This window comes from Parus major, chromosome 4A (assembly GCF_001522545.3).
Source record: "Parus major isolate Abel chromosome 4A, Parus_major1.1, whole genome shotgun sequence".
Taxonomy (NCBI): domain Eukaryota; kingdom Metazoa; phylum Chordata; class Aves; order Passeriformes; family Paridae; genus Parus; species Parus major.
In genome coordinates this window covers 15,927,481-15,953,206 of record NC_031772.1, presented here as the reverse complement: position 1 = coordinate 15,953,206, position 25,726 = coordinate 15,927,481, and the positions used below count along the sequence as shown (strand labels likewise).

Below are 25,726 nucleotides of genomic sequence, written 5' to 3'. Positions count from 1 at the left end.
AAGACCAGCACGGTTTTCTTTCTGACAGCAGCACAAAACGTGAAACACCGGTCAAATCAGTCAAACTGGCAAACCAAAGCTTTATTTATTTTTTTTTTTTTTAAAGTCTTTGCTACAGTACCTAGGACTGCACCCCTATACATAATTAACAATTCATTCCTGAAAGATCTGTATTTGGCACCAGTTTGTGTTTACCTCAAACACTCGTGGGGAGGATTAATTTCAAATCAAATTTGGTTTTTTAACAGAATAGGAGCTGCCATCATGAAGCCAATTAGCTGAGTTATTGGAGAAGCTTAAAAAACAAAACAAAACAAAAAAACAAAAGTCCTTATCTTAACCAACACATTACAGAGAGCTCCAAAACAGAGGTCAAACATTAAAAGGCTGATATAGGCTCAAGTGGTTTATAAAACCTATAAAAAAAGACTACACCAGCACATACGCCCTTTCAGTCCACGCAGTTTAGAAATTAACACAGGGAGCAACTCGCTAGCTGGAAATCTTGTCATGGGAGAACCACACATATACCAACAGGAGTACCCAAAATCAAATGTTAAAACGCTCCAATTCCCAATCCACATAAAAGGAGAGAGGTTTGTAGGAAGATTAAATCAATCCATGATATCATAAACTGGTTGGGCAGTTCAAACTTCCCCAAGCAACCACTTTGTCACTCATACACAGAGGGTCACATGTACACGGCTCAATCCCATTCAAATTCCTCATGGAATAAAAGGATCCCAGGCTCTTTTGAGTCTTTCCCTATCATGCAAGAAATAAGTCTGGCTGTGCTTTAATCACCATCATGTATTACTTCAGCCACAGAGTACCAGGCAGATTAAGTAGAAATGCACAGTTTTTAGCTCATCATCTCTGCACATCTGTTGGAGAGGCTCAGTTCCTGGAGAGTTCCTGGTGGGCACACCCAGTCTCTCTTCATGCAGACTCGCTGGCCTCCACTGGTTTGATCATGTGGTCTGGTTTGTTGCCCGCAGCGTAGTGATCCCACATCTGGAGGTACAGCCGCTCCAGGTCCATCGTGTACTGCTTCGTGTTGAACAAAGGGCTGGATATTCTCTGCTTCCAGACTTTGCCACGGATTTTTTTCAGGCTACAAAAGAGTTGAAGCAGTCATGAGGATGTTCCAAACACTACATAATACTGTTTACCTTTGAAACCTGCTATTTTCAGCTAACCCAGAACTGCCTGTATAACTGTTTCAAAATCACCTGCTCCCCCACCTCCACCAAATTCCTGTTCTATCTCCCCCCATTTCTGACACAGACCAGCAAGACCACTTGAAACCAGAAGAGCTGCAACATTAACTTGCTGCATTATCTGTAGTGCAGTAACACTTTACAGCATGATTTTAATCTGAAGTGACAAACTGCTTAATATTCAATTTAAAAAGAACAACATGTGAACTGCATTGCACTTTTGCACAAAACCAATTTCTTCAGAATTGTTACTCAGCTGGGAGCTGCTCTTAAATTATCATAAAAGCAGAAGCTGAATTAACTGCAACACGAGACACCTCTAGAAGAGGATATCCCAGCTATTTTACATATAAAATATCTGCAAGATTGAAAGTACTGATGTCTCAGAACCGTGCCCAAATACAGTACTCTACATTCTTGACATTCCCACATTACAAAGTTCAAATTTGCTTACTATTCCAGGTCAGTTCCCAGTTTCACAGCAATATCCTCATACTCCTGTCTGCTTTTTGCAATGAGCTCAAGACAACCCAGGCAAGTGAGCTGAGAGGCAGCAACTCGTGAGGCAAGAGTCTCACCTGAAGAAAAGAAAGCAAAAGGCAAATCAAAACCAACAAAAACAACCAGGAATGAATTTATCAAGTAACTTATCACACACTAGGAGTTAACTTTCCTTCTGCCTCTGCAAAAGGCAAAGTCTGATGTGTCTGCTCTTACTAAAAAATTCTTAATATTCCAATCCATGTATTCAATGTAAGTTCCCCACTGCATTACCTGGCATAGTGACCATTGGAGTCCCAGCCCAGAGCACATCCATGCCAGTTGTGTGCCCATTGCAAAGGGGAGTGTCCAGACAAACATCAGCCAACTGCCCTCTCCTCACATGCTCTTCTTTGGGGGCAACAGGTGAAAAGATGATTCGGTTTTGGGCAAGGCCCAAGTTTTGTGCGTACTGCTGGATATTGGGTTCTCCTACAGCTGGGAAACGCAGCAGCCACAGCACACTGTTAGGAACTCTTTTTAGGATCTGTAACAAAAATAAGAAGTAAATACAGAAAGTTTGGAGAGGATCGTTTACTTTTCTGAACAAAAAATAGCCACTAAAATGAATACTAGTAATACTAAATAATACTAAAATGAAGTGGAAGGCATCATCATTCAGTAGTTTAAGGTACAGAACAGAAATTGAACAGATCATCATTATGAATGAGATCACTGGGATTGCATTTCTGATCCCACTGAAAGAGACAGCAACTCTGAGCAACAGTTTACAGAGCCTTAAGAGATTAAGTCTTGAACTTCATGATCTCATTTATTTATAGGTCTGTATTATGGAATATAAAAAAAATTACCCCCAAGTAGTTCCCAGCAATACACTGTAAGCTGGAACCTGATACAGATGCTCTTCACTCAGATTTATCAATGTACCAACTGCCAAGGCCAGTTATAACTCAATTCCAGACACTAAGGAAATCCAAAATTATTTCACAATGGGGAGCCAGCATATTTAAGCTGTTCCAAACATAATTTTTCACTGTCTAGATACATCTGATATAATTTGAAATACATTTAAAACATTCTATATTCTACTAACACTAAGCAATTAACATTACAACATGAGCACTGTAAGGATTCAAATGGCTCAAGGTCAATGTTTTCCACAGAGAAGTTAAAATTCAACCTGCAAGAAGTTTCTGCTAACCTGAACAGCTTTGCCACAAGTCTGACCTTAGATTTCCTACTGGATACAGATACTCACATTAGCCCACATCTGCAAGGTGGAAGGATCAATCTTATAGAGCTGATTGAAGTTACAGTACACAACAGCATCCTCTGGTAAGCCGTACTGAGAACGGGTAGTTACAATTATAGTCCGTGGAACTTCTTCACCAGTTGCTGCTTTGTTGTTTATCTAAAAGGAAAAAAAAGAGCTATTGAAACACTGAAATTGCAGGAAACAAGACTATGCCCTGTGGAATTGCCCTGAAACACATTTTTAGCATAAAAAATTACTGTAAGCATATCTTTGGTTTTATGATACAAAACAAAATTGTCTACTTACCCACTGCAAGAATTTAACTGGTATGTGTACACGCTTGTGGATGCCACAATGTTGCAACCACCAAGGCAAAAAACACTGGGCATTTTCATGCCCTTCCTATTATCTCCCCGAAATTCCAAGTAACTGGAATAATTGGAAAGAAGAATCATATAAAGAGGCATTACATATGGAATCCTATCCTCCTTAAGGTCAAGTAATTTCCTTGAGACCAAAAATGAAATTAAAACTGAAAGACAGAATAAAAAGGTATTTAGAAAGCAAAGGTGGGGTTTGGTTTGTTTGGATTTTTGTGGTTTATTTTTGGGTGGGTTTTTTGTGTGTTTTTCTCTTTTAAGATAGAACACAGTAAGCACAGAACAGATAATCAATAGATGCAGACTTGTAAGCAACTGATAAGACTGTAAGGAACCAGCTGACAAGGAAAATAATGAAAATGCTGAAAACTGGAAGAATTAATGACAAACTTTTTAAAATAATGGATCTTACAGCCTTCACAAAGAACAGGAATATGCTAATAAAAAGCAGCAGAGGATGAAGTTAGAATAATCAAGTTACCATGCAAGAGCCTTGAGGATTAGTAAAATGGAAGCAGGATTTTTAATTTTTTTAATAATGGCATGCAATGATGGGATCAAAACTACATAGAGAGAGCAACACAGCTACTTAGAGCCTTCTTCCTTATATACATGTATTTTTACATACATATGTATTTAAAATTTAGACAGTGGCATTGCAGCCAGCCACTGATAACACATTTGATTTGAATGACAATGACTCACTGACTGTTAGAAGGTGCACAACAGCCCAGCAGAAGTTGGTAAATATGCTATTTATTCAGGTCACTGAGACCTCCAAAAACACAATACTCAGTTCTTGTTGACCTATGCCCAAAAGTAGCTGAACTCAGCACAAAAGAAATGCTCTATTAGTGCCACTGAAAGACAGAAATCCTGTTTTAGGAGTGCACAGACAGAGCTTAAGAGTGTTTCATCTCAGTGGTGGAGTGCTAAGACAAGAATTCTCTATGATAACTTCAGAAAAAATTGCTAATAGCCTTACTGATCAAACTATTACCAACTCAAAGAAAAGTGTCAGTTGTGAAAAAAAGAAGTTGAAAATAAACCCAGGTATGAGATTATGAACAGAGCAGTGGTAATATAAAAGGTATCAAAATGATGTAAAAGAGGTTCCCAAGGGACTGTAAACTGAATAAAATTCACAAGATAATGAATCATTCAATGTCAGAATATGGCATTTCTAAAAGGGAAAAAGTGTCTTGCAGTGGAAGAAGAGTTAAACACCACCAGTAATTGTCACTAAAATCCCATGAACTGTTAAGCCCTGAGAGGTGGTCATATAGTGCACAATTCTGAAAGATGAAAGGAGATGAATAAATGTTGAAATACAATGGAATAACTTTGTCTCTATTCTATTACTCTAACCAAAAAACACAACTGACACTGAGTAACAGGTCACAAATCTCGGTAGATTTGAGGCAGTAAGAGTATCTTGCCTTCAAATTCAGAACAAGCAAATGTCTTCTTTATGCAACAAGAATGAATTTCTTTGGACTTTAGATACCTCTAGATACAATTCCTCTATCTTTGGGGGAAATATCATCTTCCAGTACATCTGTGGCTTATAATGAGCTTCCTTCAGTATGACAACTAAACGAATCAATATAACAGAAAACACATTTGCTTTGAGGTTTTTCTTTGTTGTTATGATAAAACATACATATATAACATAAACATCAAGGGAACAGTGTCCTGAAGTGCCTCACCTGAGTAGTTGCTAATCCATTACTGATGTTGAAGCCGTTGATAGTAATCTGAATTTGCCCACGATTTATCATCTCAATCACAGCCTCTGCAATGGTGTTCATAGGGATCACTGGCATGCTGAGGGCGGCATTGCCATCAGCATTGTCACAACTGTCAGGACACTTCATCTGCAATAAATCACACAGGGATCAGAGGGAGTACTACCTTCAGTCCCCAGGACTGTACACAGACAAGAGTAGCTCTCACCTTAACAATCTTGACATCAGGAAGGCTGTCAAGGAATGCCTTCAAGTCAATGCCATTCAAAACAATCCTGTTATCATAAATATGACCATTGGACTTGAAATCAATGACTGCTTTTTTCTGTCAAAAAAAATGATGTCAAGAAGTTACAAGATCCCTTACCAAAACTATACTAAGTGCCATTTCATAAAGACACTTAAAGAAAACACCTACTTTTCCTGCCCTATCTTCCAACTTACCTTCAGATGGGGGAACATGTTGGCGTGGTCTCCGATAAAGAAAGTGTTTGGCATGTAAGCTAATTTCTCTGAATACTGCTCAGCCACCTCAACCGGTGAGGTTTCTTTATCTGTGATGATATAATCCATGAACAATGCCCCACTGGTTCCAGGATACCCTAGCCACATTGCCTAAAAGACAAGCAAGCAAGGCTTCATCTCCACGTGCATTGCAAAAATAAAGGCAGTTCAAAATCAATTAATTTTAAGTTACATTTGCGACATACAGGTTCAAGTTCTTTCTTCTGCTTTACCAAGTGAAGATCAACCCCTAACTCCAAACTTTCAATACTAAGAAAGTGAACAGCTCAAAGGTATTCTAAAATTGATCTCTCAAGCAAGTTTTCCCCATGAGGCACAGCTTGAAGCCAGAACACCATCAGTGATTACAGCTTCTCTCACCTGAGACAATTCCTGTAGTCTAGAATGACTCTCATTAAAGCTCCTCTCTTTCCATAGGCATTTTAGAAAATGCTTAGTCAAAAAATCCCCGTAAAAAACTCTGACATTGATTCTGGCTTACTAAAAGCCCTCTAACTTTGTTACCTGAATAGGTGCTGGTCTCAGGGCAAACAATTCATTTCGGGCTCCTTTGGTGTAGCCATTCATATTAATGAGAATGTGAATGCCATCCTGATGGATGCGGTCTGCTGCTTTTCCATTACATGGTATCTAAGAACAAAGAAATAAATACATAAATACATGTTCTTTTTGTTTTCAGTCTTCCAGTAATAAATGTGGTTAGTCACCAGTGTAACAATGGATAGATACCAAGAGCAAAATTTAATTTGAGACTTAAATCTTGTTATTCCTGGTTTTACAGACACATAAATCCTCAATGCAGCAGTAAAGCTGAGTAGCAGTAAAACAAAAGCTGAAGGTTAGAAACTGAGGTTATACAAACCAGAACACCCTCCCCCACCCTCACTCCTCTAAGGCTAATTAGTAATTAAAACTCACATTTAGTTCAAGTGGCACATTCACAAACTAAGGTACTACAGAAGATCAAAATGAAGATCAAGAATAAGCCAGTTAACTACTCCAGAGGGTTTTGCCTTGACTTCTGTGTATACTGAAATCCTGGTCAGTTTTCACACTGAACATAGGGCAAGCTTAAATGTATTTGCAGTTGAGACATCCTGACTTCTCCACAACATTTAAATATGACTTGAGATCTAATGTGAGTTATTAAATATTGGTAATATTATTTTTTTAATAATCACAGGTCACAAGATAACCACCACATCCCAGGTAGGGCATAACACCAATATATCTACAAATTTCAAAATGTCAAGACTAACATCAGCCTAACTCAAGAAATAATTGCAACTAAGAATCTCAAACTACAGATTCATCTCTTTCTTCATTTAGAAAAACTGAGGTTTGCTAAAAGGTCAATGCATAAAAAACACTCACCTGAGATAAGTCAATGAAATGATTTGCTTCAGCCATCACTTTTACACGGAAGTTTGTCCCATCATCAGGACTCAGGGCATAACAGAATACCTAGAATATGAGGCACCAAAAATTGAGTATCTATGACATCTTGTCCATAAAATAACTGTGCTATATTGCAATTTTAAATTACATCTAGTTTCACACAAACCATTTTTATTTACATGCATTTACCAGTTGAGAAAGAAGTAAAAGAAGAGGCACAGAGCCATTTTTGGACACATTTGAACCAAGCCTAGTTCTGGTGCCAGAGTATGGCACTGAATCCTGCACAAACATATATCCACTATTCTCATCAGTGCAAGGCAAAGCAACAGACAGATCTGCATAAGAACTGAATCTCTAAGAATGCCTTCAAGTCACCTCTGACTTTGTAATTAGTAAGAATCATAACGATGAATCAGGCTGAATAGAGCTAAGCCTCAGGGAAGCTTTTAACAATGACTAGTTCTCTCAAGTAGGAAACCACAAGTGTATCTGAAAACATCATTTCATATCGGTAAAGGAGGACGACTCGGGCTGAAGAACACTTCATAAAAAACAAACCCAAGAAGTAAAAAATTGCTCTTTCCTCATTTAGTTGCTTGCACAAAGAAAAAAGAAGTGCTACTTATAGGCATATTTAAAGCTTTAAGCATGCCATTTTTATTTTTACCTCAAATTTGTCTGGGTTATGCATGCCTGGAATTGACTGCATTAGGTGTGAGGTTGGGTGGTTTCCAAAATCAGAGCTCACATAGCCAATACGAAGTCGACCTTCACTGGCTTTCAAATCCTTGGGATGCTCATATGGTGGCTTGTGAAGAACATTAATCTGCCAAGAAAACACACAAGTGTTTACAAACTCAGGAACTAAAATCTAAACAAAGGGACAAAACCCCCCTAAGAGTTTTCAGAATTAACCTTATCCCACATTCAAGCAAGCAGTCACGGACATCTGTTGTTCCAAACCTGCGTTCTACATATTCCACTGGAGCCAAGTGCAGTGCCCACACACTGTGTCACAAGATGTGATGTCTCGGCTCTCAGACAAATACAGACATTGCTACTGCATTTCTGCTTTTCTAACAGTTTCAGTAGTCCACTCATGATTATTAAATACACTGATACCACACCACAATCCTCAGGAGGTTCTCAAACCACAAGGCATTTGTGACCAAAACAGGATTGATGTAAGGCACCAAAAGCATTTGTTCTGCTCTTTGCTCTCCATCTTGCCCAGGCAGCAGCTTGTAACTACTATCTCTAACAGCATTATCAGGCTACTCAGACAAGTCACTTTGACAGTGCTATCTTCCATTAGTTAACCAGACCCTCCCACCAGCTGACAGCACATTTTCAATTATAAATGGCAACCTGCACAAGTAGTCTGTCTCAAAACTCACAAGCACTAACAGCTATGAACATTACATCTCGTCTCCTCACATGTCAATGACTCAGAAAGCTTACAAAGGCTAATACTGACAAATCTGAATATTAGATTTTGAGTAGGAACGGGCAAAGCCCTAAAGAACTTCAATTAACAATCAACAACTGGCCTGTATAGAACTTCCTACCTTGTCCAAACAGAGGTTTCCATGTCTCTCAGCAATTGCCTTTCTAAAACTGTGAGAAAGGGGATACAGCATGCTATGATGGGGGTGTACAGAAGGCAGTCTGTTTTTCTCCAGCTGATCAGCTACAATGCTAACCAGCTTCTTCATTCTTTCATCATAGTCTGTCCAGTCACAGACAATCTATAAAAAAGAAAAAACAAAGATTAGGACAACAGATTCCTTTGGCCTGTATCAGTTATTTCACAGGTTGAGATTAATGTTTTTTCCAAAAATGGAAGTTAGAACTTCTGTAATTACTGTTGATGACTTTATCATCTTAGCTCCTGATTTAAGACTTAAGTCTAACTCTTTACATTGAAGTAAGTAACCTCCTGCAGAGGAATCCTATGAATCAAAAAGTCTCATCTTCCTCACCTGCAAACAGTGGGCCAAGTTGCAATAGGCATCTGGGAAATCAGGTTTCAGTTTCAGAGCAGTACGGTAAGAGGCAATGGCTTCTGGTATATTCCCTGAATCCTGTGAAGATACAGAAATGAGTCAGCAGGTAAAAATATCCTCAGGGTAACTACTCACAGTGCCCCACCACACTCTTCTAAGAGTGAATCATTCCCATGTGCTACCTTGTGAATCGAGGCCAGGTTGCTGTGGGCATCAGCAAAAGCTGGGTTTATCTGAATGGCACGGGTGTAGCACTGCAGAGCTCCTTGAACATCCTGCATCTCCTTCAAAGTGTTTCCCATGTTAGAATAAGCATCTGCAAATGTGGGGCTGATTCTGAAAAAGAAAAGGGAGTATGTCACGAACAAGAGAAGCTCCTTCTCCAAGGAGAAAACATGCTCATACCCAGACTTTTCCATTTGAAGAGCAACTATGGAAATTACAACACACGACCAAGTCACCTTCTGTACAAATCTAGGCACTTTCCCGTTAGGAAAGGCTGGGACTTTTGCAGGAGTATCCATTTACCTAATAGCCTCTTTGTAATGCATCAGAGCTTCCTGTAACTTTCCCTGCTGTTGCAGAACGCTTGCTAAGTTTGAATGCGCTGCAGCAAACTCTGGAAACACCTGGAAGAAAAAGAAGTTGACTCTGTCTCAAATATCTCAAGAAGACCATAACAAAAATATCTGTGCATTTATTACTATATTTTTCTTTTTTTTTTTTTCAGAGAGGAAAAAATCTCATGTCCTATTAACACATTCCCAGTTTGAATCACCCACCTCTCCCTCACAACTGTACCTCAAGAGCCTTCCGATAAAGACGAACAGCTTCCTCAATATTGCCCTGCTCCCGCTTGATGTTTGCCAAATTATTGAGAGAATCTGCATGAGTGGGACAAAGTCGAAGGGCTGTGTTGTAGCATTCCTCTGCCTCTACCACCTTCAAAAAAAGGGGCACTGTTAACATAGTAACATTTACTGTAAAAGCACTGTTTATGAGAAGTCATCATATAATCACTTTTAAAGGTACAAGTCATCATATAATCACTTTTAAAGGTTCAAGATGGAGATTTCCTGAATTATTTTTCCTTTTAAGTGAGGTTAACATCCATTTTAACAACTTGCCCAACAACTTAACTAACAGGTAACAGCTGGTGTCTATTAAAAAAAACCATTCACTGTAATTTTAAGAAAGAAATGCTCCTTACACTGCCTTTCTCCTTCAAGGCATTGGCCAAATTGCAGTAGGCATCAGGGAAGTGGGGCTGGAGCTCAATGGCCCTCCTGTAGGTGTCTATGGCCAGGTCTATCAGGCCCTGCTCATAGTACACACAGGCAAGGTTGCCGTGCACAACTGCGTGATTTGGGCTCAAACTCAAGGCTCGCAGATAAGCTGCCACAGCTCTGTAACAAAATAAAGGGGAAAAAAAAGAGAAGGGAAACAATCATCCAGAGAGCAGGAATTATTTACCTTGGTACACTGTAGAGTGAACAACACTAAGTCTTCCAGAAAACAAGCAAAGCTCTAAGATACTTTAATGCTTTTCATTACTAGAAAAAACACCTTTTTTCCCTCACTCTATTTTTTGCTAGTTCATTATTCAACTTTAACAAGATAAACAGTATCACATTACATCTTTATTCTCTCCACCAACCTACCATTACTTACTTAGACTTAAATAATCACTTTGCTTAAAAGTGAAATCTTTAATTATATGTTCCTATAGCACTATATAAATGGCTGATGTACTCAAATCAAATTTCTAGAAAAACTAAACAATATATGTAAGTAAATGTTTAAAAGGTGATGTAAAATCTGAAATTATGGAAAAACATGCCTCTGTTTGGTCCACTAATTAATGGTTAAATCAGTATCACTGAATCATTTTGACTGTGTGCAGTGCAGATAATTAACCTGTACCTGAAAGCTTTTATTAAATTTGGGGCCACAAGCCACAGCTATCAGAAATTAAAAACCCATCAACAGATGCAATATGGTACAATGCATATAAACAACACAGCCTGGATCTTTTCCCAGGAACAAAAGATTCATTTATCAGATTAGAGGTCTCAGAACAGGTTAGTCCAACAATACAGCAATACTACTGCAACCCAAGGCAATAACATGAGGCAGATATGTCACAAATACAGAATATTCAATCAGATGTTTAGCTGAATTCCACCATTCCAGTTGTCTCAGACAGAAGGGAAATTTTAGAAGAGACACACTTGCAAATTATATTCTGAACCACATAATGAAAACAGAGAATTCAAGCATTCAGGTCTTTCTCGTGCATCTTATTTTCACCCTCTTCAGCCTTAATTTCAAATCTATTTTCATCAGAAACTCTCATTTTTGACAGTGTATAAGAAAGCAACATGAAAGAATGCATTTCACTGGAATTTTTTATTTTTATTTAAACAGACCAGTAGCCTGGTCTGCCTGTACTTCAAAGCCTTTTGCTTGCTAAGCTCACAGGTGAAGTCTTTGCTACCTCTGTCCATAGATGCTTCACAAAAGGAAGCTAATCTGTATCTTGATACATCACACAAGCCACAGAGAGTAACAGTGTTGATTTGCTTACCTGTCAAATATCCTTGCCTCCTTCAGAACATTTCCCAGATTGATATAAGCATCCAAAAAATTTGGGTCAAGTGTTACAGCCTGAAAATATTTTTGAAGTAAAAGTTTTGAGCATTAAACACAAACAAATTTTCTATGAAACTGACTTGCTTGTTGTTTTTTTAAAAAATTTATAAAGACAATCTGTAAGCTTGTAAGACTTTATCAATAACCCAGTAAGGAAGGAAAATATACAAACCAATCACAGAGCAAAGTTATTTATCTGTAGGAACGACAGCATGTACTACCTTCAAATTTATTTGTTTTCTTACCTATTGAGTTACAACTACTGCAGAATAAAGTGTTAAGCATTTATTTCACATTAGGGTGATTATACTTAACACTTCTGTCTACTGATGTTATGTTGTCTTTAGCTTGTTTTTAGAGAAGAAACCCTAAAAACCCTTATATGTATCCTTTATCTACTGTAAAGTAAGACAGAATTTTAAAGCTTTACCAGTGAAGGAAAACATGCTGTTCACAACAACAAAGAAACAGCAAATACATCAGGGAAAATGCAGTAGCCATTTAACTGAAACATCTTTGCTCCCTTCAAAAATAATAAAATGCAAAAAACCACTTAAACTGATGAAGTTACAGAAGCTGCAGCACAAAGGTGCACGAGTATTTGACAAGCCCCACTCTTACAGTCTCATAGGAACTATTAATTCCAAATTAAATACTTCATCTATCATGAACTAGACACAGATCCAAAAAAACAAAAACAAAAAAAATCTTGAGAAGCTAGACTTTTTTCTGTAGATTTAAAGCCATGAATTTCAGGAAGAAACTGTTGCCACATCCTAAATTCAGCTTTACGGCACTCTATAAACCTTAAGAGATGAGGACAAAATTAATTACAATGCCAATTAGACACTAATTGGAAGGTATCAGACAACTACTTAATGACAGTAATCTAGAGAAGTCTGAACAGCAGTTAAAAATAACCCTGGAGAAGAAGAATTAATGTCTCACTTAAAACTATTATTTTCAGTTACTCAAAGGACAGTAATACCTGAAACAAAAATCACAAAGCAAAATGATTTTAAGCACCAAGTTGAACCTTTCCCTTACACATAAAACATGCAAAAAAACATTATCATCAAATCAGAATTTTAAAAAAATTAGTCTAGGAAAGGGCTGAAGAACAGTTTAATTAATTTTCTCATATTTGACATGTGTGAAGTCCTAGGGGAGCTCTAAGTGTCTCTCTCTAGTAGCATATAGGCAGTTTGAAACATCAGCAAGTTTAAAAAAATAATTAACATGAGCTGTTAACGAACAGGATCATACAAAGTTCTCCACTATCAAAGTATTTATCACTTGCAAGCACACAACTGCATGTACATTCAAATCTGGCAGTGAAGCTGACTCCCTTAGGTAGTTACCTTTTCAAAGTGATGAATGGCCAGCCAAATTTCTCCTTGGGCATTGAAAACACAGCCAAGATTACTCCAAGCCACTGCAAAGTTTGGTTGAGTCTCAATTGCTTTTAAGTAACAGGCCTTGGAATAGTTAAAGAAGAGAGATACAAGGGAAGGGGAATATTTGTAAAAAGAAAAAAATGAGAAAAAATAATTGTTAGTATGCCTTCTCTAACCAGCCAAAAGTGACCCTGCAGTATAGGCTAGCTTGCGCCAAAACTAATGCGCTGCAAACTGTTGTTGATCCTGCGCCAGCGCAAACCAAAACCCAGGTGCAAGCCCACCATTTTTCAGTTATGCTGGTAACAGATTAACATTCCTTCAGACACCAGACCACCACAGAAATCATCTCAGAAACAATTCAAGTAGTGCACCAGAAACATCTGTCGCCCGTTAGTGCGTAAAAAAAAAAAAAATCTAAAAAGTACTGTGTAAAAACAGCTTCATTCTGAAACAAAATTTTCAAATATTCTGAATCAGATAGAAATTACTCCAAAAAAAAAAAAAAAAAAAGAGAGAGGGAAAAAAAACTACTGAAAAAATAAAGCCATTCCTCAGTTTTAAGTGTGCTAGTCAAATGAGATGACACACCCCATCCGTATCTTGTTTCTTGGTTTCTTCTAATACAACCCAACCTCTCCTGCAGCTTCAAAACCTCAAATGACAGGATTGCATGAAGGTTTAGGTCCCTGTAATGCAAGCGCAAGAAATCGCTGCGCATCCTACCCAGCACGGCGCCACGCTATCGCTGCGAACTGCTTGGCTCTAGTGATTGCCCCAAGGTGCAGTGAACAGCCAACCAGAATCATTAATCTACCAGACAGGCCCACACAAAACTTGTATGTTAAATTTGATGTCTGGACTCTGTAAATGCGTTACAACCCAATTTTATCCAAAAGGCTGCAGCCTGGAGCTCGGGCAGTCGCCCGATCAGAGATTAATCATCGAGTCAACCGTTCACGGGGGCTTTAATCGCACGCAATGCGCGTTACCGCTGCGCAGCCTTTGCGCTACTGCAGGATCACAGCGCATCATCAGAAGAGCAGAACGCTGCAATCCAAACAAAGAAGAAAAAAGGAAAAAAATGAACAACCGGAAGAGTTAGAAGCTTTTACTATTAACTATCTCCAATTACTTCTTTAAAAAATATTTTAATTTACTTTTACTTTATTTCTTTGAAAGAATTTGTGGCTAATAGTATAAAATATTCTTACATTACTTGCTTGTAATTAAATATTTTAAGCTGTTTCTGAAGCCACAAGACAGAAGATTCAGGCATGGAGGCAAATGGTTTTGCTGTGGCAGTTACAAACCCGTTACCATATTTCTCATCATGTGACTTTTCGGTGCGTTCCTTGCTGGAAGAGGAGGAGGAGGTGTGTGTCTGCCCTAGATCCAGGCCTCGAGCTCCCTTCAGCGAGGCACCTTACGCATGGAATAGGAGGTTTCACCCACCTGAAACCTTCTAAATACAATATCAGTGGTGAAAAACCAAAAACAAGAGAGAAAATAAAACAAGATCATTAGTAAGAGTTCAACAAAGCAATTGCATTTTTTTGGATATGTCTTAACACATGGGAATGAGGATAATCTGTCTGTAACAAGGGAGACATGCAGAAGGGAGAGGGTTAATCGGGCAATTGCATACAGCAGGGACTTTTTTTTTTTGGAAGAAAGGCTCTGAAACATCTACAAAGAAATTAAATTTTAGTTCAAACTGTAAGGAATCTGCTGGCTTGATCTTTCAAATGGACTGATAACCAAAGAAACACATTGCAATTTACTCAAGATGTTTTTCCTCGTTTATTAAGTTCTCACAAAACGGAATAACACTTTCAAACTAGGTGTCTCCAGAGCTCTGAAACAAAGAAGTCAGCAACCTAAGGCAGGCGCAGTGTCTTGGCCTATACCAGTCACACTAAAGCTGCAGTGAAGTGCAATTCGTGTTAGCTGTCCGCTTGGTGGGCTGAGAACCAAGTGTCTCAAAGACTGTTCAACTCTGAACGCTGCTACACAATGTTTTCAACCTGGATCCGACCAAATCAATCAGGCTGCCCTAAGGTGGTACACGCATCCAAGTTGTTTTGAGAAACAAAGCAATATTGAATTTTGAACCTGCAGTCCCCGTTACCCCACAAAGATTCCCACCCTCCCTAAGTGGTGCTGCAGCCAAACAGACAGCTACGCTGTTCATACACTCCACTTCTGAGCATGCGCGTGGGGCTTGGAGCGACAGCCGTGGAGCCCAGAGTGGATCTGATTTCTCCACACTCCTCACCCCTGCAGCGCGGACGCGTAAGGTGGCTTGTAACAAGACAATTTCTTTCTGCAATCCAAATTTTAACGTGCCAAGAATTTTAAACTCATCTTGGTGTTCGAATTCTCAGTTTAGGAAACGCACGACTGCTAGAAGCCACCTTTCCACTACAGCAAGTTTTCTTTTGATCAGTACATTTACCAAACAAACCAGCTTTGTCCTTCCGATTTCTTTATTTTGGGGGAGGGGAGAGGGAAGACATGAAGAAAAGATATTGGGGAATGGGGGTGGGGGGGTGGTGTGTGTCGCATACTGCAGCTATTATTTACTAGCCTTTCTTCCACTATCAAGGGAAGGGAAAAGTTAAAAGAATAAAAATCTTTAAAAGCCAATATTACAAGGTAACATTTGGATAAGTTTCTTCTCCACTTACAAGCCACAAAGGACTTTAGAAGAGCAGCCTTTTCAATAGCACCTGCATCGTACAGGGATCTCGAGCTAACCACAGGCTCTCTGCTTGGCACCAGCAGGCAAGCCTCAGATCTGAAGGATTGTTATTTATTTCCAGATGAAAGCATGATGGAGCCCCTGCCCAATACTTCAGAATGGTATCAGATAGTCTAGTTCAGCAGCAAGGCTTGGTAACTTTCCATTTCTTGACTTAAACCAACTTTTTAACATGGACATGCCATATCTTGCCCTGCAACTACTCTGGGGTGTTTCAGTGCCTTCAGTTTTCAGAAGTTTCTCAGACTGTCTGTAGATCAACGCAGATTTGAAGACTTGGTGCAAAGTTCAAGTTTTCAAAACACTGACGTTTACATGTATTCTACCCAACACCTACCTTGGCTTCTTCCAAGCGACCCAGGGCTTTGAGCAGGTTCCCCAGGTCACTACGAACACAGTACAAGTCCTGAAAAATCAAAATCACACCATCAACTTCAGGACTTCAGATTCCCCACAGGTCTTCAGAGAGAATTTGCAAAGAACAAACCCAGTCCTCTATTTAGTTTAGATTAGTAATAGATACATCACAAATGTAAATTATTTTTCTTGACCCAAGATTACAAACAGATAATCAGAGAAAATTTCGTCCTGTGAAAGTACAACTGTAAAGAATGAAAAAGAAGTAGTATTTCATACAATTCCTATTATGTAGAAATAAAAAACTGAAAACAAATTCCCCCCAGTAGCTTAACTCCTTTTGCCACATATAAGAATTTTTTTTTCTTATTTCAAACCACAACGCCAAACCTGTACTCTTAAGAAACACCATTGCCATTATGGCTTTTTAATAAAGTGATTTTTCTGCCTGTATCCCTAAAGAAGTTTTTCTCCCTGTTTTGCCCACTAGTCCATCCATCCATTTCCAGCAGCTTTACCACATGTTCTTGTTCTTTTATTTGACATGAAAGCACAGTCTGCAACAGCATTATCCAGCATTAAAGACCACAGAGAATGTAGACATTTTGTCAACACTAATGAAAGGATTTACCAACCTAAACAAAACCCAACTCCTGCAAAAACCCAGCATCTCACATTATTCTAACCAGTGCATCCACTAGTCACACCACTTGGCATAGTAAGTTAGACAAGTTCACACTGGCTTAAAAACACAGAGAAATACGGTTCTGGACTCTTGTTGGACTGGGTTTGCTTTTGCTTTTCCTACAGAAAATGGATTTATGCACATGGGACCAATGCTGCACTTGAAGTACTTTTTATCAAAATGTCTGACTAAAGAGCAAGCAAATGCCTTTATCATGCTGAGCAATACTATACAAATTTAATGAGTATGATGCAAAATAAAAAAAGGACAGCAGTCTCTTTACTAAAAATGTCAATTTGAAAGAGTTACAGCCAAAAATTCAAACACCAGATCAATCTTATAGGAGTCACTTATATAGACGGTCAGTTTCAGCCTATAAAACCTAAGCTCCTGTAAACCAGCCCACAATGGAAATCTAACTCAGTCTACAGCAGAAAACTTACCAAGGCAACGCTCATCACCATGAAATTTCTGACTTCATGATAAAGTAATACCTGGTGATTTTCCAAGATCTCACATCCAAGTATAAGCATCGATTCTCTCACTGTATTACTACCTCAAAGCACCCAAAGCTAAATATGGGGCCATTCCCTGAAGCTTCTGCCTTCAGAAAAGAAAAACCTAACCTTCTTCTTTATCTAAAGAGGTAAGCATGTTACATATACAGAAAAGCAAACAACCAGTAGCCCTTACTGCAATATACAACTTTTTGTGACAAAAGCCTCTCCAAAGATCCTTAAAAATAGTATTAACTGCTTTATTAAATTTATGGCCTACAGGTTGGAAGGGTTATCTATTGTTCATTCTTTGAAAGCTGCTACTTTTGTGTCCTAAGGCAGTAATAAAGAATGGACTTTTATAAAGTAAAGCATTACTTACAGGATTGTACTGAAGGGCAGACACATATGCCTGTACTGCTCCTTCCATATCACCTGCAGCTACAAGTGCAGCAGCCAAATTAATATATCCATCAATGAAATCTGGTTTGAGGCGCAGTGCATGCCTGTAATGTTCTATTGCTTCCTGCAGCTGTCCACGCTCCTTGTACACATTGCCTAGATTTGAATAGGCTTCGGCCAACAGTGGATTCTGTTTGATTGCCAAAGTGCTGAAGTGAGCAGACCTGGAGAAAATAGACAAGTTAGCAAATAAGACATCATAACCCAAAAACAAACAAAAAAAACCCCAAACAAACCAACCCCTGACATTCACTGTTTTTCTGTTTATCTAGTTACTCTAGTGAACATTAATGCTTAGGTAAACCAAACATACAGCAAACAAATCTGGACTTACAGAGCTGTCCTGTATCTTTATGCTCCCACTTTAAATTCTGATGGCCCTGGTTCCCATTTTAGGTTGTACTGAACAAAGACAGCTCTCCTTTACAGTCAGAAGGGTTCAAGTTGTTTCACCAAACCTGAGCTCAATACACTTAGAAAAAACACTACAGGAATCCCTCTTACAGTATCTGTATGCTTTAACCAAAGTTCCACTTGATAATCTTTTCAAGAAGCAGGACATGACTTACATGTAAAATTCTCTTGTATCCTCACTTATTTCCCCATATCTGAACTACTACAACTTCAAAATCTAAGTCAAAGTTCTTACTTCCTTCACCAGCAAACATGAATTTACAGCTAGAACAAGTGAAGTTCAAAATGCTGGAGGCACAGAAAGAAAGATTAGGAACAGACAAGCAGAAAGAACATAGAAACAACTATCAGATCAGAAAACTCCTTTAACTAAACACGTTGCTGTGCAGGAAACAGTCTTTCTTACAACTTAAAGAAAAAACCCCAAAACCAGAAACCCTTAGACTGTAGGTGGAATGAACATTATACATGCAAATCCTGCCAGTACACACCAATGTGACTGATATTCCAATTTTAATACATACAATATTAAAATAACACGACAGTAATGGCAAGGCCTCCTGCTTGTTGTAAAGCTGATGAGTCCAAATTGCATTTCTCTTACCCCAGCCAAATTCCAGAGGGAAGAAGCCTACCTGTCCAGTCGGCGACACTGGAAGTGAATGGACGACAGTAACAAAAGCACACCAGTGTTATCAGGCTCCTGTCTCCAGAGCTGCATGCAGTGTCTTTCTGCTGCTTCAAAGTCTCCTGCCTGATACTCACGATGAGCCAACTCCGCTAACCCTTGGAAGGAAAGCATACGTTTCGTTGGTTCTGGAGAATCACCAAAACATTTAAAGGGGGAAAACAAAAGTTAGATGATGGGAACAAAACAAAAACAAAACAAAACAATGAAAAAAAATGTACACAACTAATGGATAAAAATGTTTGAAATGATATGAAACACTACAGCAGGTGACAGTTGGGACTCTTAAGATCTTATCTGTACCATCCTTGACTCCATCAGGTAATAACAGCAAAAATGCAGACTGTCATGACTATAAATATTTGTAAGTCAATCATTTTCCATTATTCTGAGACTCCTGACATGATATATTTTAGTTCCAAACAGTGGAAGTGCTGCTAACAGATCAATGACTCTCCTCACTCTTCCCCATGACTGAAAATCCTGTGCTTTACTACAATAAAAAAAGTTCTAAGAATTTAATAGGGAAATGAAGGACAGGAGACAAAGATTTTAATAAAGGACTTGAACAAAAGAAAGTTTTGCTGTGCAAGTAGTGAAAGCCCTTAAAAAAAAAAGGGCAAAAAAAGCTCAATGGGTAACATTCCTTGAATTGTGTGTACTCCTACATTTTCTCTGAGGAGTCAAAACCCCTTCACAGAAAGGAATGGGTCCTGAAACAACAATATCTGATGAGAGACAAACACACACTTCAATGATTATGCAACTGGCCTACAGGAGGAACCATTAAACAGACAGGGTACAGGAAAGCAGTTACTGCTCCTGAAGGCTTAGCTGGAACAGGTGTGACAAAATAGTTTTAGTATTTAATACCCAACTGTGAAGAATGAAATACTTAAATGAAACGCCACCTGTTTTAGATAAAACAACCAGAAGTGAGAAAAGTAAGTAAAATTTCTTACAAAGCAAGTGCAGCTTGGAAAAATCTCACAACCATTCATCCTAGAAAGAAGTGCTGGCCTTCAAATTCTGCCTTTATACCAATAACTCTTACTACTAAAAGGTTTGATTACCACAAGTATCTCTTTTTTCCTCCTGTACTCTGCAGCCCCTTAATTCCATTCATTAAACACTTCCCACCTCATCCTATAGTTTTAAAATCTGGAAACTAAATGAATCAGATAAACCTTTCTTAATACAAGAAGGCACCTCAACAGCTGAGCCCACATTTTTGTAGTGAGGCAGTATGAAAGTCCAGAGACCCTCATGGTTTTGTGAGAACTTTAAAAATGGTCAGAATAATAGAGTGATTTGGTACAGATTTACTACCTAGTGTTTATTTTATGAAATTGGGATTGATACAATTTATTTAAATTACTTTCAAACTTGGGGTGTTAGCACCAGTAGGTTTTAATATATAATATCATATATTATATTTAATATAAGGCTGCAAGTCCTCTGATATAAGTACAGTAGTTTTTCCAGATAGTATATTGTCTCTTTCAGTGCTATAAATTGTTTCACAGTGAATTGGTACTACCACTGCCACTCATTTTTGGCTAATTTACAAATTAGTAACCAAGTATCTTAATCCAGATCAGATTCCTGTTTTTCAAACCCTGACTAAGGGCAAAGTGGACTTCAGGATCTGGTTAAACTTACTGGCAAAGATAAAGCAGTACAAGCTTTATTCAACATGAGAATGTTGAACTGTGGCTGGAAACCTCACCACTTATAAATGTCGCTGACAGGAATACTGGAGCACCAGCAGACTGTTCCTCACTTGGCCCCCCCTGACTTTAACAAATTTTGCCCTTCTGGCAGTCAGCATATTTTCAAGTTCCGCTGATGGCACCGACAGAGAAACCAGATAGAGGAAAAGCATGTCTCATGAACTCAACTTCCTCTTCAAATGCATTTCGATTGTTCTAGTAAATTTCAAAGTGGAAAAAAAAAAAAAGGCACCCCAAAATGAAACAACCCAGAAGTTTACACTTCAAGACTTATGACTGCAGGGAAAGAAGCTTTCAATCATGATCTAAAACGCTGTATTTTGCCTACTTAAAGCAAGAAGTCAAACTGAAGTTGAACTTCCAGGGCAAGAGAGCAGGCGGTACAGATTTAACACCTGGGAATGAGAACTACTAACAAAAGCAATGAAAGAAGAAACGCTGACATTTTCTTTCATTTACCAGCTGTCTCTGTTTACAAAACAACCTGCCCTTTGTCTCCAGAGACAAGTCAAACTCCGTGTAAAATTGCCAGTCATGTACTTCCAAGCATTTATTTTATGAACGACTGTGAAGTTCACTGAAAAGCAGGAAATGGACAGCCACATCACAAAGTCCAGAATGAGTGAAACTTAATACAAAGTTGGCTGGAAGCTACGCAGTGCAAAATATCCGTAAGACAGACCATGAATGGATGCTCACCGAATCCATTTGTAAAGAAAGTAATTACAATGAGGAGTCACAGCCAGGAAAATCCCTTATCAAGTCTTGCATAAATTAATTCCTGTACCTACGCTATGTGCTGCATGCTTCGACTATGACCTTGGAAAAGTCTAGTACAGTACGGTGACAATGACCTTCCCTGAGGCTTCTAGACAATACAAGCAAAACAAAAAGCTGCACAGAACCATCAGAAATGTGCCCAAGGCTATTTTCCCCCCAAAAAATACCATCCTAAAGACTTGCAATACACTCATGCTCAGCCTTGTGCTCAGACACAACCTAGTTCCAGACAGCAGCAGTGGTTACCTCCAGCTGGGAGGTGCTGGATAGCACAGAACTCTCTCCCAGCGTGCACGTGGCTCTTTTCAGCCCCAGGGATCCAGGCTACAAGAGGATGCTGCAGCCTCGCTGACCACACACACAGTTCTTGCTGAGAACGTACGAAATACCGTACTGCAGCACTTTTCTGTATCACTAATGTTTCTCTTTAGATCCCTATCTCCGCACGGCTATCCCGTCTCTTTCTCCAAAAATCCTCCTTTTCCTTCTACTTTTCCCAGGCATCATTTCAGCCCTTCCTGCCCCTCTGGTTACAGAAACCCCCAAAATCTGGGGGATAAAACTGTGTTTTTCCTTCATCCTTTCAGTAAGCATAAAATTTCTTTCTCTTGATTTCTCCTGATTTCTCCTCGTCTCCATTCCTCAAGTTCCGGATCTGCGAACTAAATTTAGGGCACGATCTTTCCCTGATACAACACGCTACCTTACGGTTCAGAAAAGCGCTTTAATGCTCGGCTCTGCCACAGAATCACAGAACGGTTTGGGCTGGAAGGGACCTTAAAGATCATTTCCTTCCAATTCCACCGCCATGGGCAGGGACACCTTCCATTCGACCAAGCTGCTGAAAAAAAAAAGTCCTGCCTAAGTGCAGCGAACGATTCTGGGCAAACCAACACACGTTTTGGGTCAGGTTTTTACCCTACTTCGTCCTCTAACGCAGTCACCTGATAGTCTGATAAATATAGCAGGAGCCCGCCGCACTCACACCTCCCCGCGCCTCCCCGGCAGCGGCCCGGGGGCTGCCCACGGGCAGCGCCCACCGGAGCGCACCCAGGACCGCGCTGGGGCCCGGGGCGCACAGACCCCCACAAAGGCGGGGGGGACACCCCCGCCTGCCGCGTCTGGAAACTTCCGCCGGGCGCGGGCCCGGCCAGCGGGGAGCGGTCCCGGGGGCGAGGGCACGGCCCGGTTCCCGCTGTCCCCGGCCAGCCCGCCCCCGGGGGCGCCGCAGCGCACGGTACCTGTGCTGTCCGCCACGTTCCCCACGGAGGTCGCCATCGGGGCAGGGGCCGGGGAGGCTGTGGCGGCAACGGGAGAAGGTGCGCTCGGGCCGGGCCGGGCCGAGCTGCCCGCGGTCGCGGCGCGCTGAGGCGGCGCTCCCGAAATGGCGGCGGCGGCGGTACCGAATGGCCGCGGCCGGAACTATCTCCGCGGAAAAGAGTCCGGGCGGCGCCGGGCAGCGCTTCCACGCAGCGGGCGGAGGGACCTGCTGTAATCAGCGCGCTACTGTCCCAAGGTTATCCTTCCGCACAGCGCTGCGCCAAAGGCGGCGGAACTGCGCATGCGCCGCCGCTTCCCCGTACCCCGGCACGTGGCCCCGCGGAACTGGCGCTCACCGGGACAGCGGAGCTCCAACAGCGGGGCTCCAACAGCGGGGCTCACCGGGACATCAGAGCTCACAGGGACAACGGAGCTCCAACAGCGGGGCTCCAACAGCGGGGCTCACCGGGACATCAGAGCTCACAGGGACAACGGAGCTCAAACAGCGGGGCTCCAACAGCGGGGCTCACCGGGACATCAGAGCTCAAAAAGCGAGGCAGCGGAGCTCACCGTGTACCTGCACTGATTCACCGGGCTCCGGCCACACCGGTGCACAGAGAAACAGCAGCAAAGGCGTCCGTATCCCCATTCCCGCTGTGTTTCCACGAGCTCCGTTAGCCACACACCGGGGCTCCATACGGAACCCTGGGGTCTGCACGGGCTTCCCCGGGACACTGAAAAGTATCAGTCTCCAGTGAATCTTGAGCCTTCCTGAAGGCTCAAATTACCAAAGTCTGGTTTCTGGAAGTAATTGCAACTTAGAGAAAAAGTAGGGCAGCTGTTTCTGAAGTATTGGTAATAATTAGGCAGTTTCCAAAGCCACTCAGGGGTCAGATGTCAGACACTATTTGTGGATCCAGAGAAAAAACTTCCCTTTATGAAACGGAAATTACCTTACAATTGTTCATCAACAGCAAGTATTTCATTCTGAGCAAACATATTTTCCTGACAGACATGCACATATCCAACAGGACAGTATTGCTGAGGAATTACTTTACATCTCTAAAGAATGAAGAACAAACCATACAAATCTGTATGTGGATTCTGGAGCCAGTACAGGCTACAACAAGCAAAGGCTTCAGCAGGACACACTTGTCCAAAAACTTATTTTTCACCATTTACTCATTCATATAACATGTTTTATAATCAGTTAAAATATTATATCTAAAAATAAAAAAACCTTGTTAACACAGCCCACACTATACTGTTCCTTACACCAAACTGGGTAAGAGAACAAGTGAAATTTAGGAGCCAAGAGTGGCCCAGGATGACCATCAGCTCAAGGAAGGGAGTTTATTCATCTGAGTCCAGGTCACTGTCTCCTGCGATGGAGTGAAAGTCCTCGCTGTCCTCCTCATCCTCAGACAGATGGACCTGACTTAACACACTTGGCCCAGAGCGCTGCTGTTCTTCCTCTTCCTCCTCTTCTGAGATCTCATAGCCTCCAATGCTGCTGAAACTCGTGTCTCTTGTGTTGGACTTTGGGTCTGGTTCTTCGTAGCTGCCATAACTAGAAGAAAGAAGAAAATAATTTCAAATGAGCTGCTGATACCAGCAATTCTGTATTTAGCCACTGTGAGAGTTGGCTTGAAGTCCTGTGAACACTGGGAAACACTGTGCATTTCAACTGTCACTGGTCAGCTTTTTAAAACAGAAACTAAAGAAAAAACAGTTTTCCAATGAAACAATTCCAGTATCTTCACTCCGATACACTCCAGGCAGGAAAAACTGATAGCTCCAACAGCTTCTGCCACCTTCACTGCAGACAGAAAGTGCAGTACTGTTTTCAGCCCATTTTCATCTTCTCTAGCACTTCCTGCTGACTCTTGTCAAGGTCCTGGGCTGGACTGACCATTGCCTGCCAGCCCAGATACCTATCAGCTCTGATGCCTGTGGTTTATTAGGCAAATATTGATAATGGCACTAAGGAACTGAATTCCACAAGCAGAAGGAGAACAAAGAATCAAATACTCTACAGAATGCTCAGAGAAGGGAGAGTAGGTTGCTGTTCGCTCAAATGCAAAAAAATAAGCTTATATTGTTGTGCTTTTGATTTTCTAATAATCTAATGCCTTCCAGTATATAGGATATGCATATTCCTATATGGATATCCATATTCCTATACTTCTGGACTTCAACTAAGCAGTTGCATTTCAAGTCAGGACATGCTTTCTTAGAGGGGTAAAAAAAAGTTAATTTGCTGAATCACTTCTTAACTTCAAAGGCATCTTGTAGTTTGAGATAGCTTGTAAAAACCTTTATTTGTCCTGCTATCAAAAACCACTATGTACAAGAAATCATCTAACTTAAAAGAAAAAACTGGGTGTGTTTCTTTTTTAATTTAACTGATATTTTTATTAGTGAAAATCTAACAGCAAGCCCAAATTTCTGTCAGTAAGAATAAATGGTAATTATGGTTGCAACAGTAAGAACAGTCACAAGATAACTTCAAGAAAAATGTGAGATATTCTTCAGGTTTTTAGCATGAGCACTTCAAAAATCTTTAAGAGAAGGGACCTTCTAACAGGATTCCCAGCTCTAATTACCTGATATTACTGTCCTCCATAACATGAGATGTCTCCCCACCGTCTCCTTCATAGGACATCATACTTTCTTCATTGTCCATGCCCATCCGTGTGTTCTCTTGAAGAACATGAGGTTGTTTGGGTCTCACTGCATTGGGCTCCACTTCTGAGTCACTGCCACTCTCACTCAGCTGGATAGCTGTGTAATGAACCAATGTTTGGTCACGAATTGCCAGGTTTGTTCTGTCACATACCCACTGTCTGTGTTTAAAGGCTGCAGTATTGACTGTGAGGAATGTTTACAAAGTCGTGTCTTCACAAGGCAGCAGAAAAGGTATCAGGGAGGTGACACCACCTACTGAGGGCCCAATTCTGATGTTACTCCAAAGCATTCTCATTACCACCATTACTCAAAA

General features: G+C 40.4%; 2 protein-coding genes across 9 annotated transcripts in view; both read right to left on the bottom strand.

The window, feature by feature from the left end:
* Positions 1–56: 56 nt before the first annotated feature.
* On the bottom strand, positions 57–22,860 carry OGT (O-linked N-acetylglucosamine (GlcNAc) transferase). 4 transcript variants are annotated; one of them, XM_015626202.3, is made up of 22 exons: positions 22,707–22,859; positions 18,900–19,080; positions 17,771–18,014; positions 16,187–16,255; positions 13,050–13,166; positions 11,624–11,703; positions 10,247–10,442; positions 9,838–9,978; positions 9,565–9,665; positions 9,219–9,372; positions 9,013–9,114; positions 8,599–8,778; positions 7,698–7,856; positions 7,004–7,093; positions 6,134–6,259; positions 5,549–5,719; positions 5,313–5,429; positions 5,066–5,233; positions 2,980–3,132; positions 1,995–2,247; positions 1,675–1,798; positions 57–1,114 (listed from the first exon to the last, which is right to left on the bottom strand). In XM_015626202.3, the coding sequence occupies exons 1-22, from the start codon at positions 22,741–22,743 to the stop codon at positions 940–942; spliced, it is 3,138 nt and encodes a 1,045-aa protein (XP_015481688.1). In that variant the 5' UTR covers positions 22,744–22,859; the 3' UTR covers positions 57–939. The 4 variants fall into 4 exon arrangements, with proteins under 4 accessions (XP_015481688.1, XP_015481689.1, XP_033370060.1 ...); XM_015626203.2 differs by having other exon boundaries at positions 781–1,114; positions 18,900–19,050; positions 22,707–22,860; XM_033514169.1 differs by lacking the exons at positions 17,771–18,014; positions 18,900–19,080; positions 22,707–22,859 and adding an exon at positions 14,406–14,550 and having other exon boundaries at positions 781–1,114.
* Positions 22,861–23,615: 755 nt separating this feature from the next.
* TAF1 (TATA-box binding protein associated factor 1) overlaps positions 23,616–25,726 on the bottom strand; it is a 29,401-nt gene continuing 27,290 nt past the window's right edge. For 4 of the 5 annotated variants that reach the window (XM_015626200.3, XM_015626201.2, XM_019006511.2 and 1 more), the window contains 2 exons: positions 25,332–25,509; positions 23,908–24,295 (listed from right to left, as the gene is read on the bottom strand). In XM_015626200.3, the coding sequence (XP_015481686.1) occupies positions 24,079–24,295; positions 25,332–25,509 (395 nt within the window). In that variant the 3' untranslated portion in view covers positions 23,908–24,078. Of the gene's footprint in view, positions 24,296–25,331; positions 25,510–25,726 lie in introns of all 5 variants that reach the window. The other variant, XM_015626199.3, reaches the window with a different exon arrangement.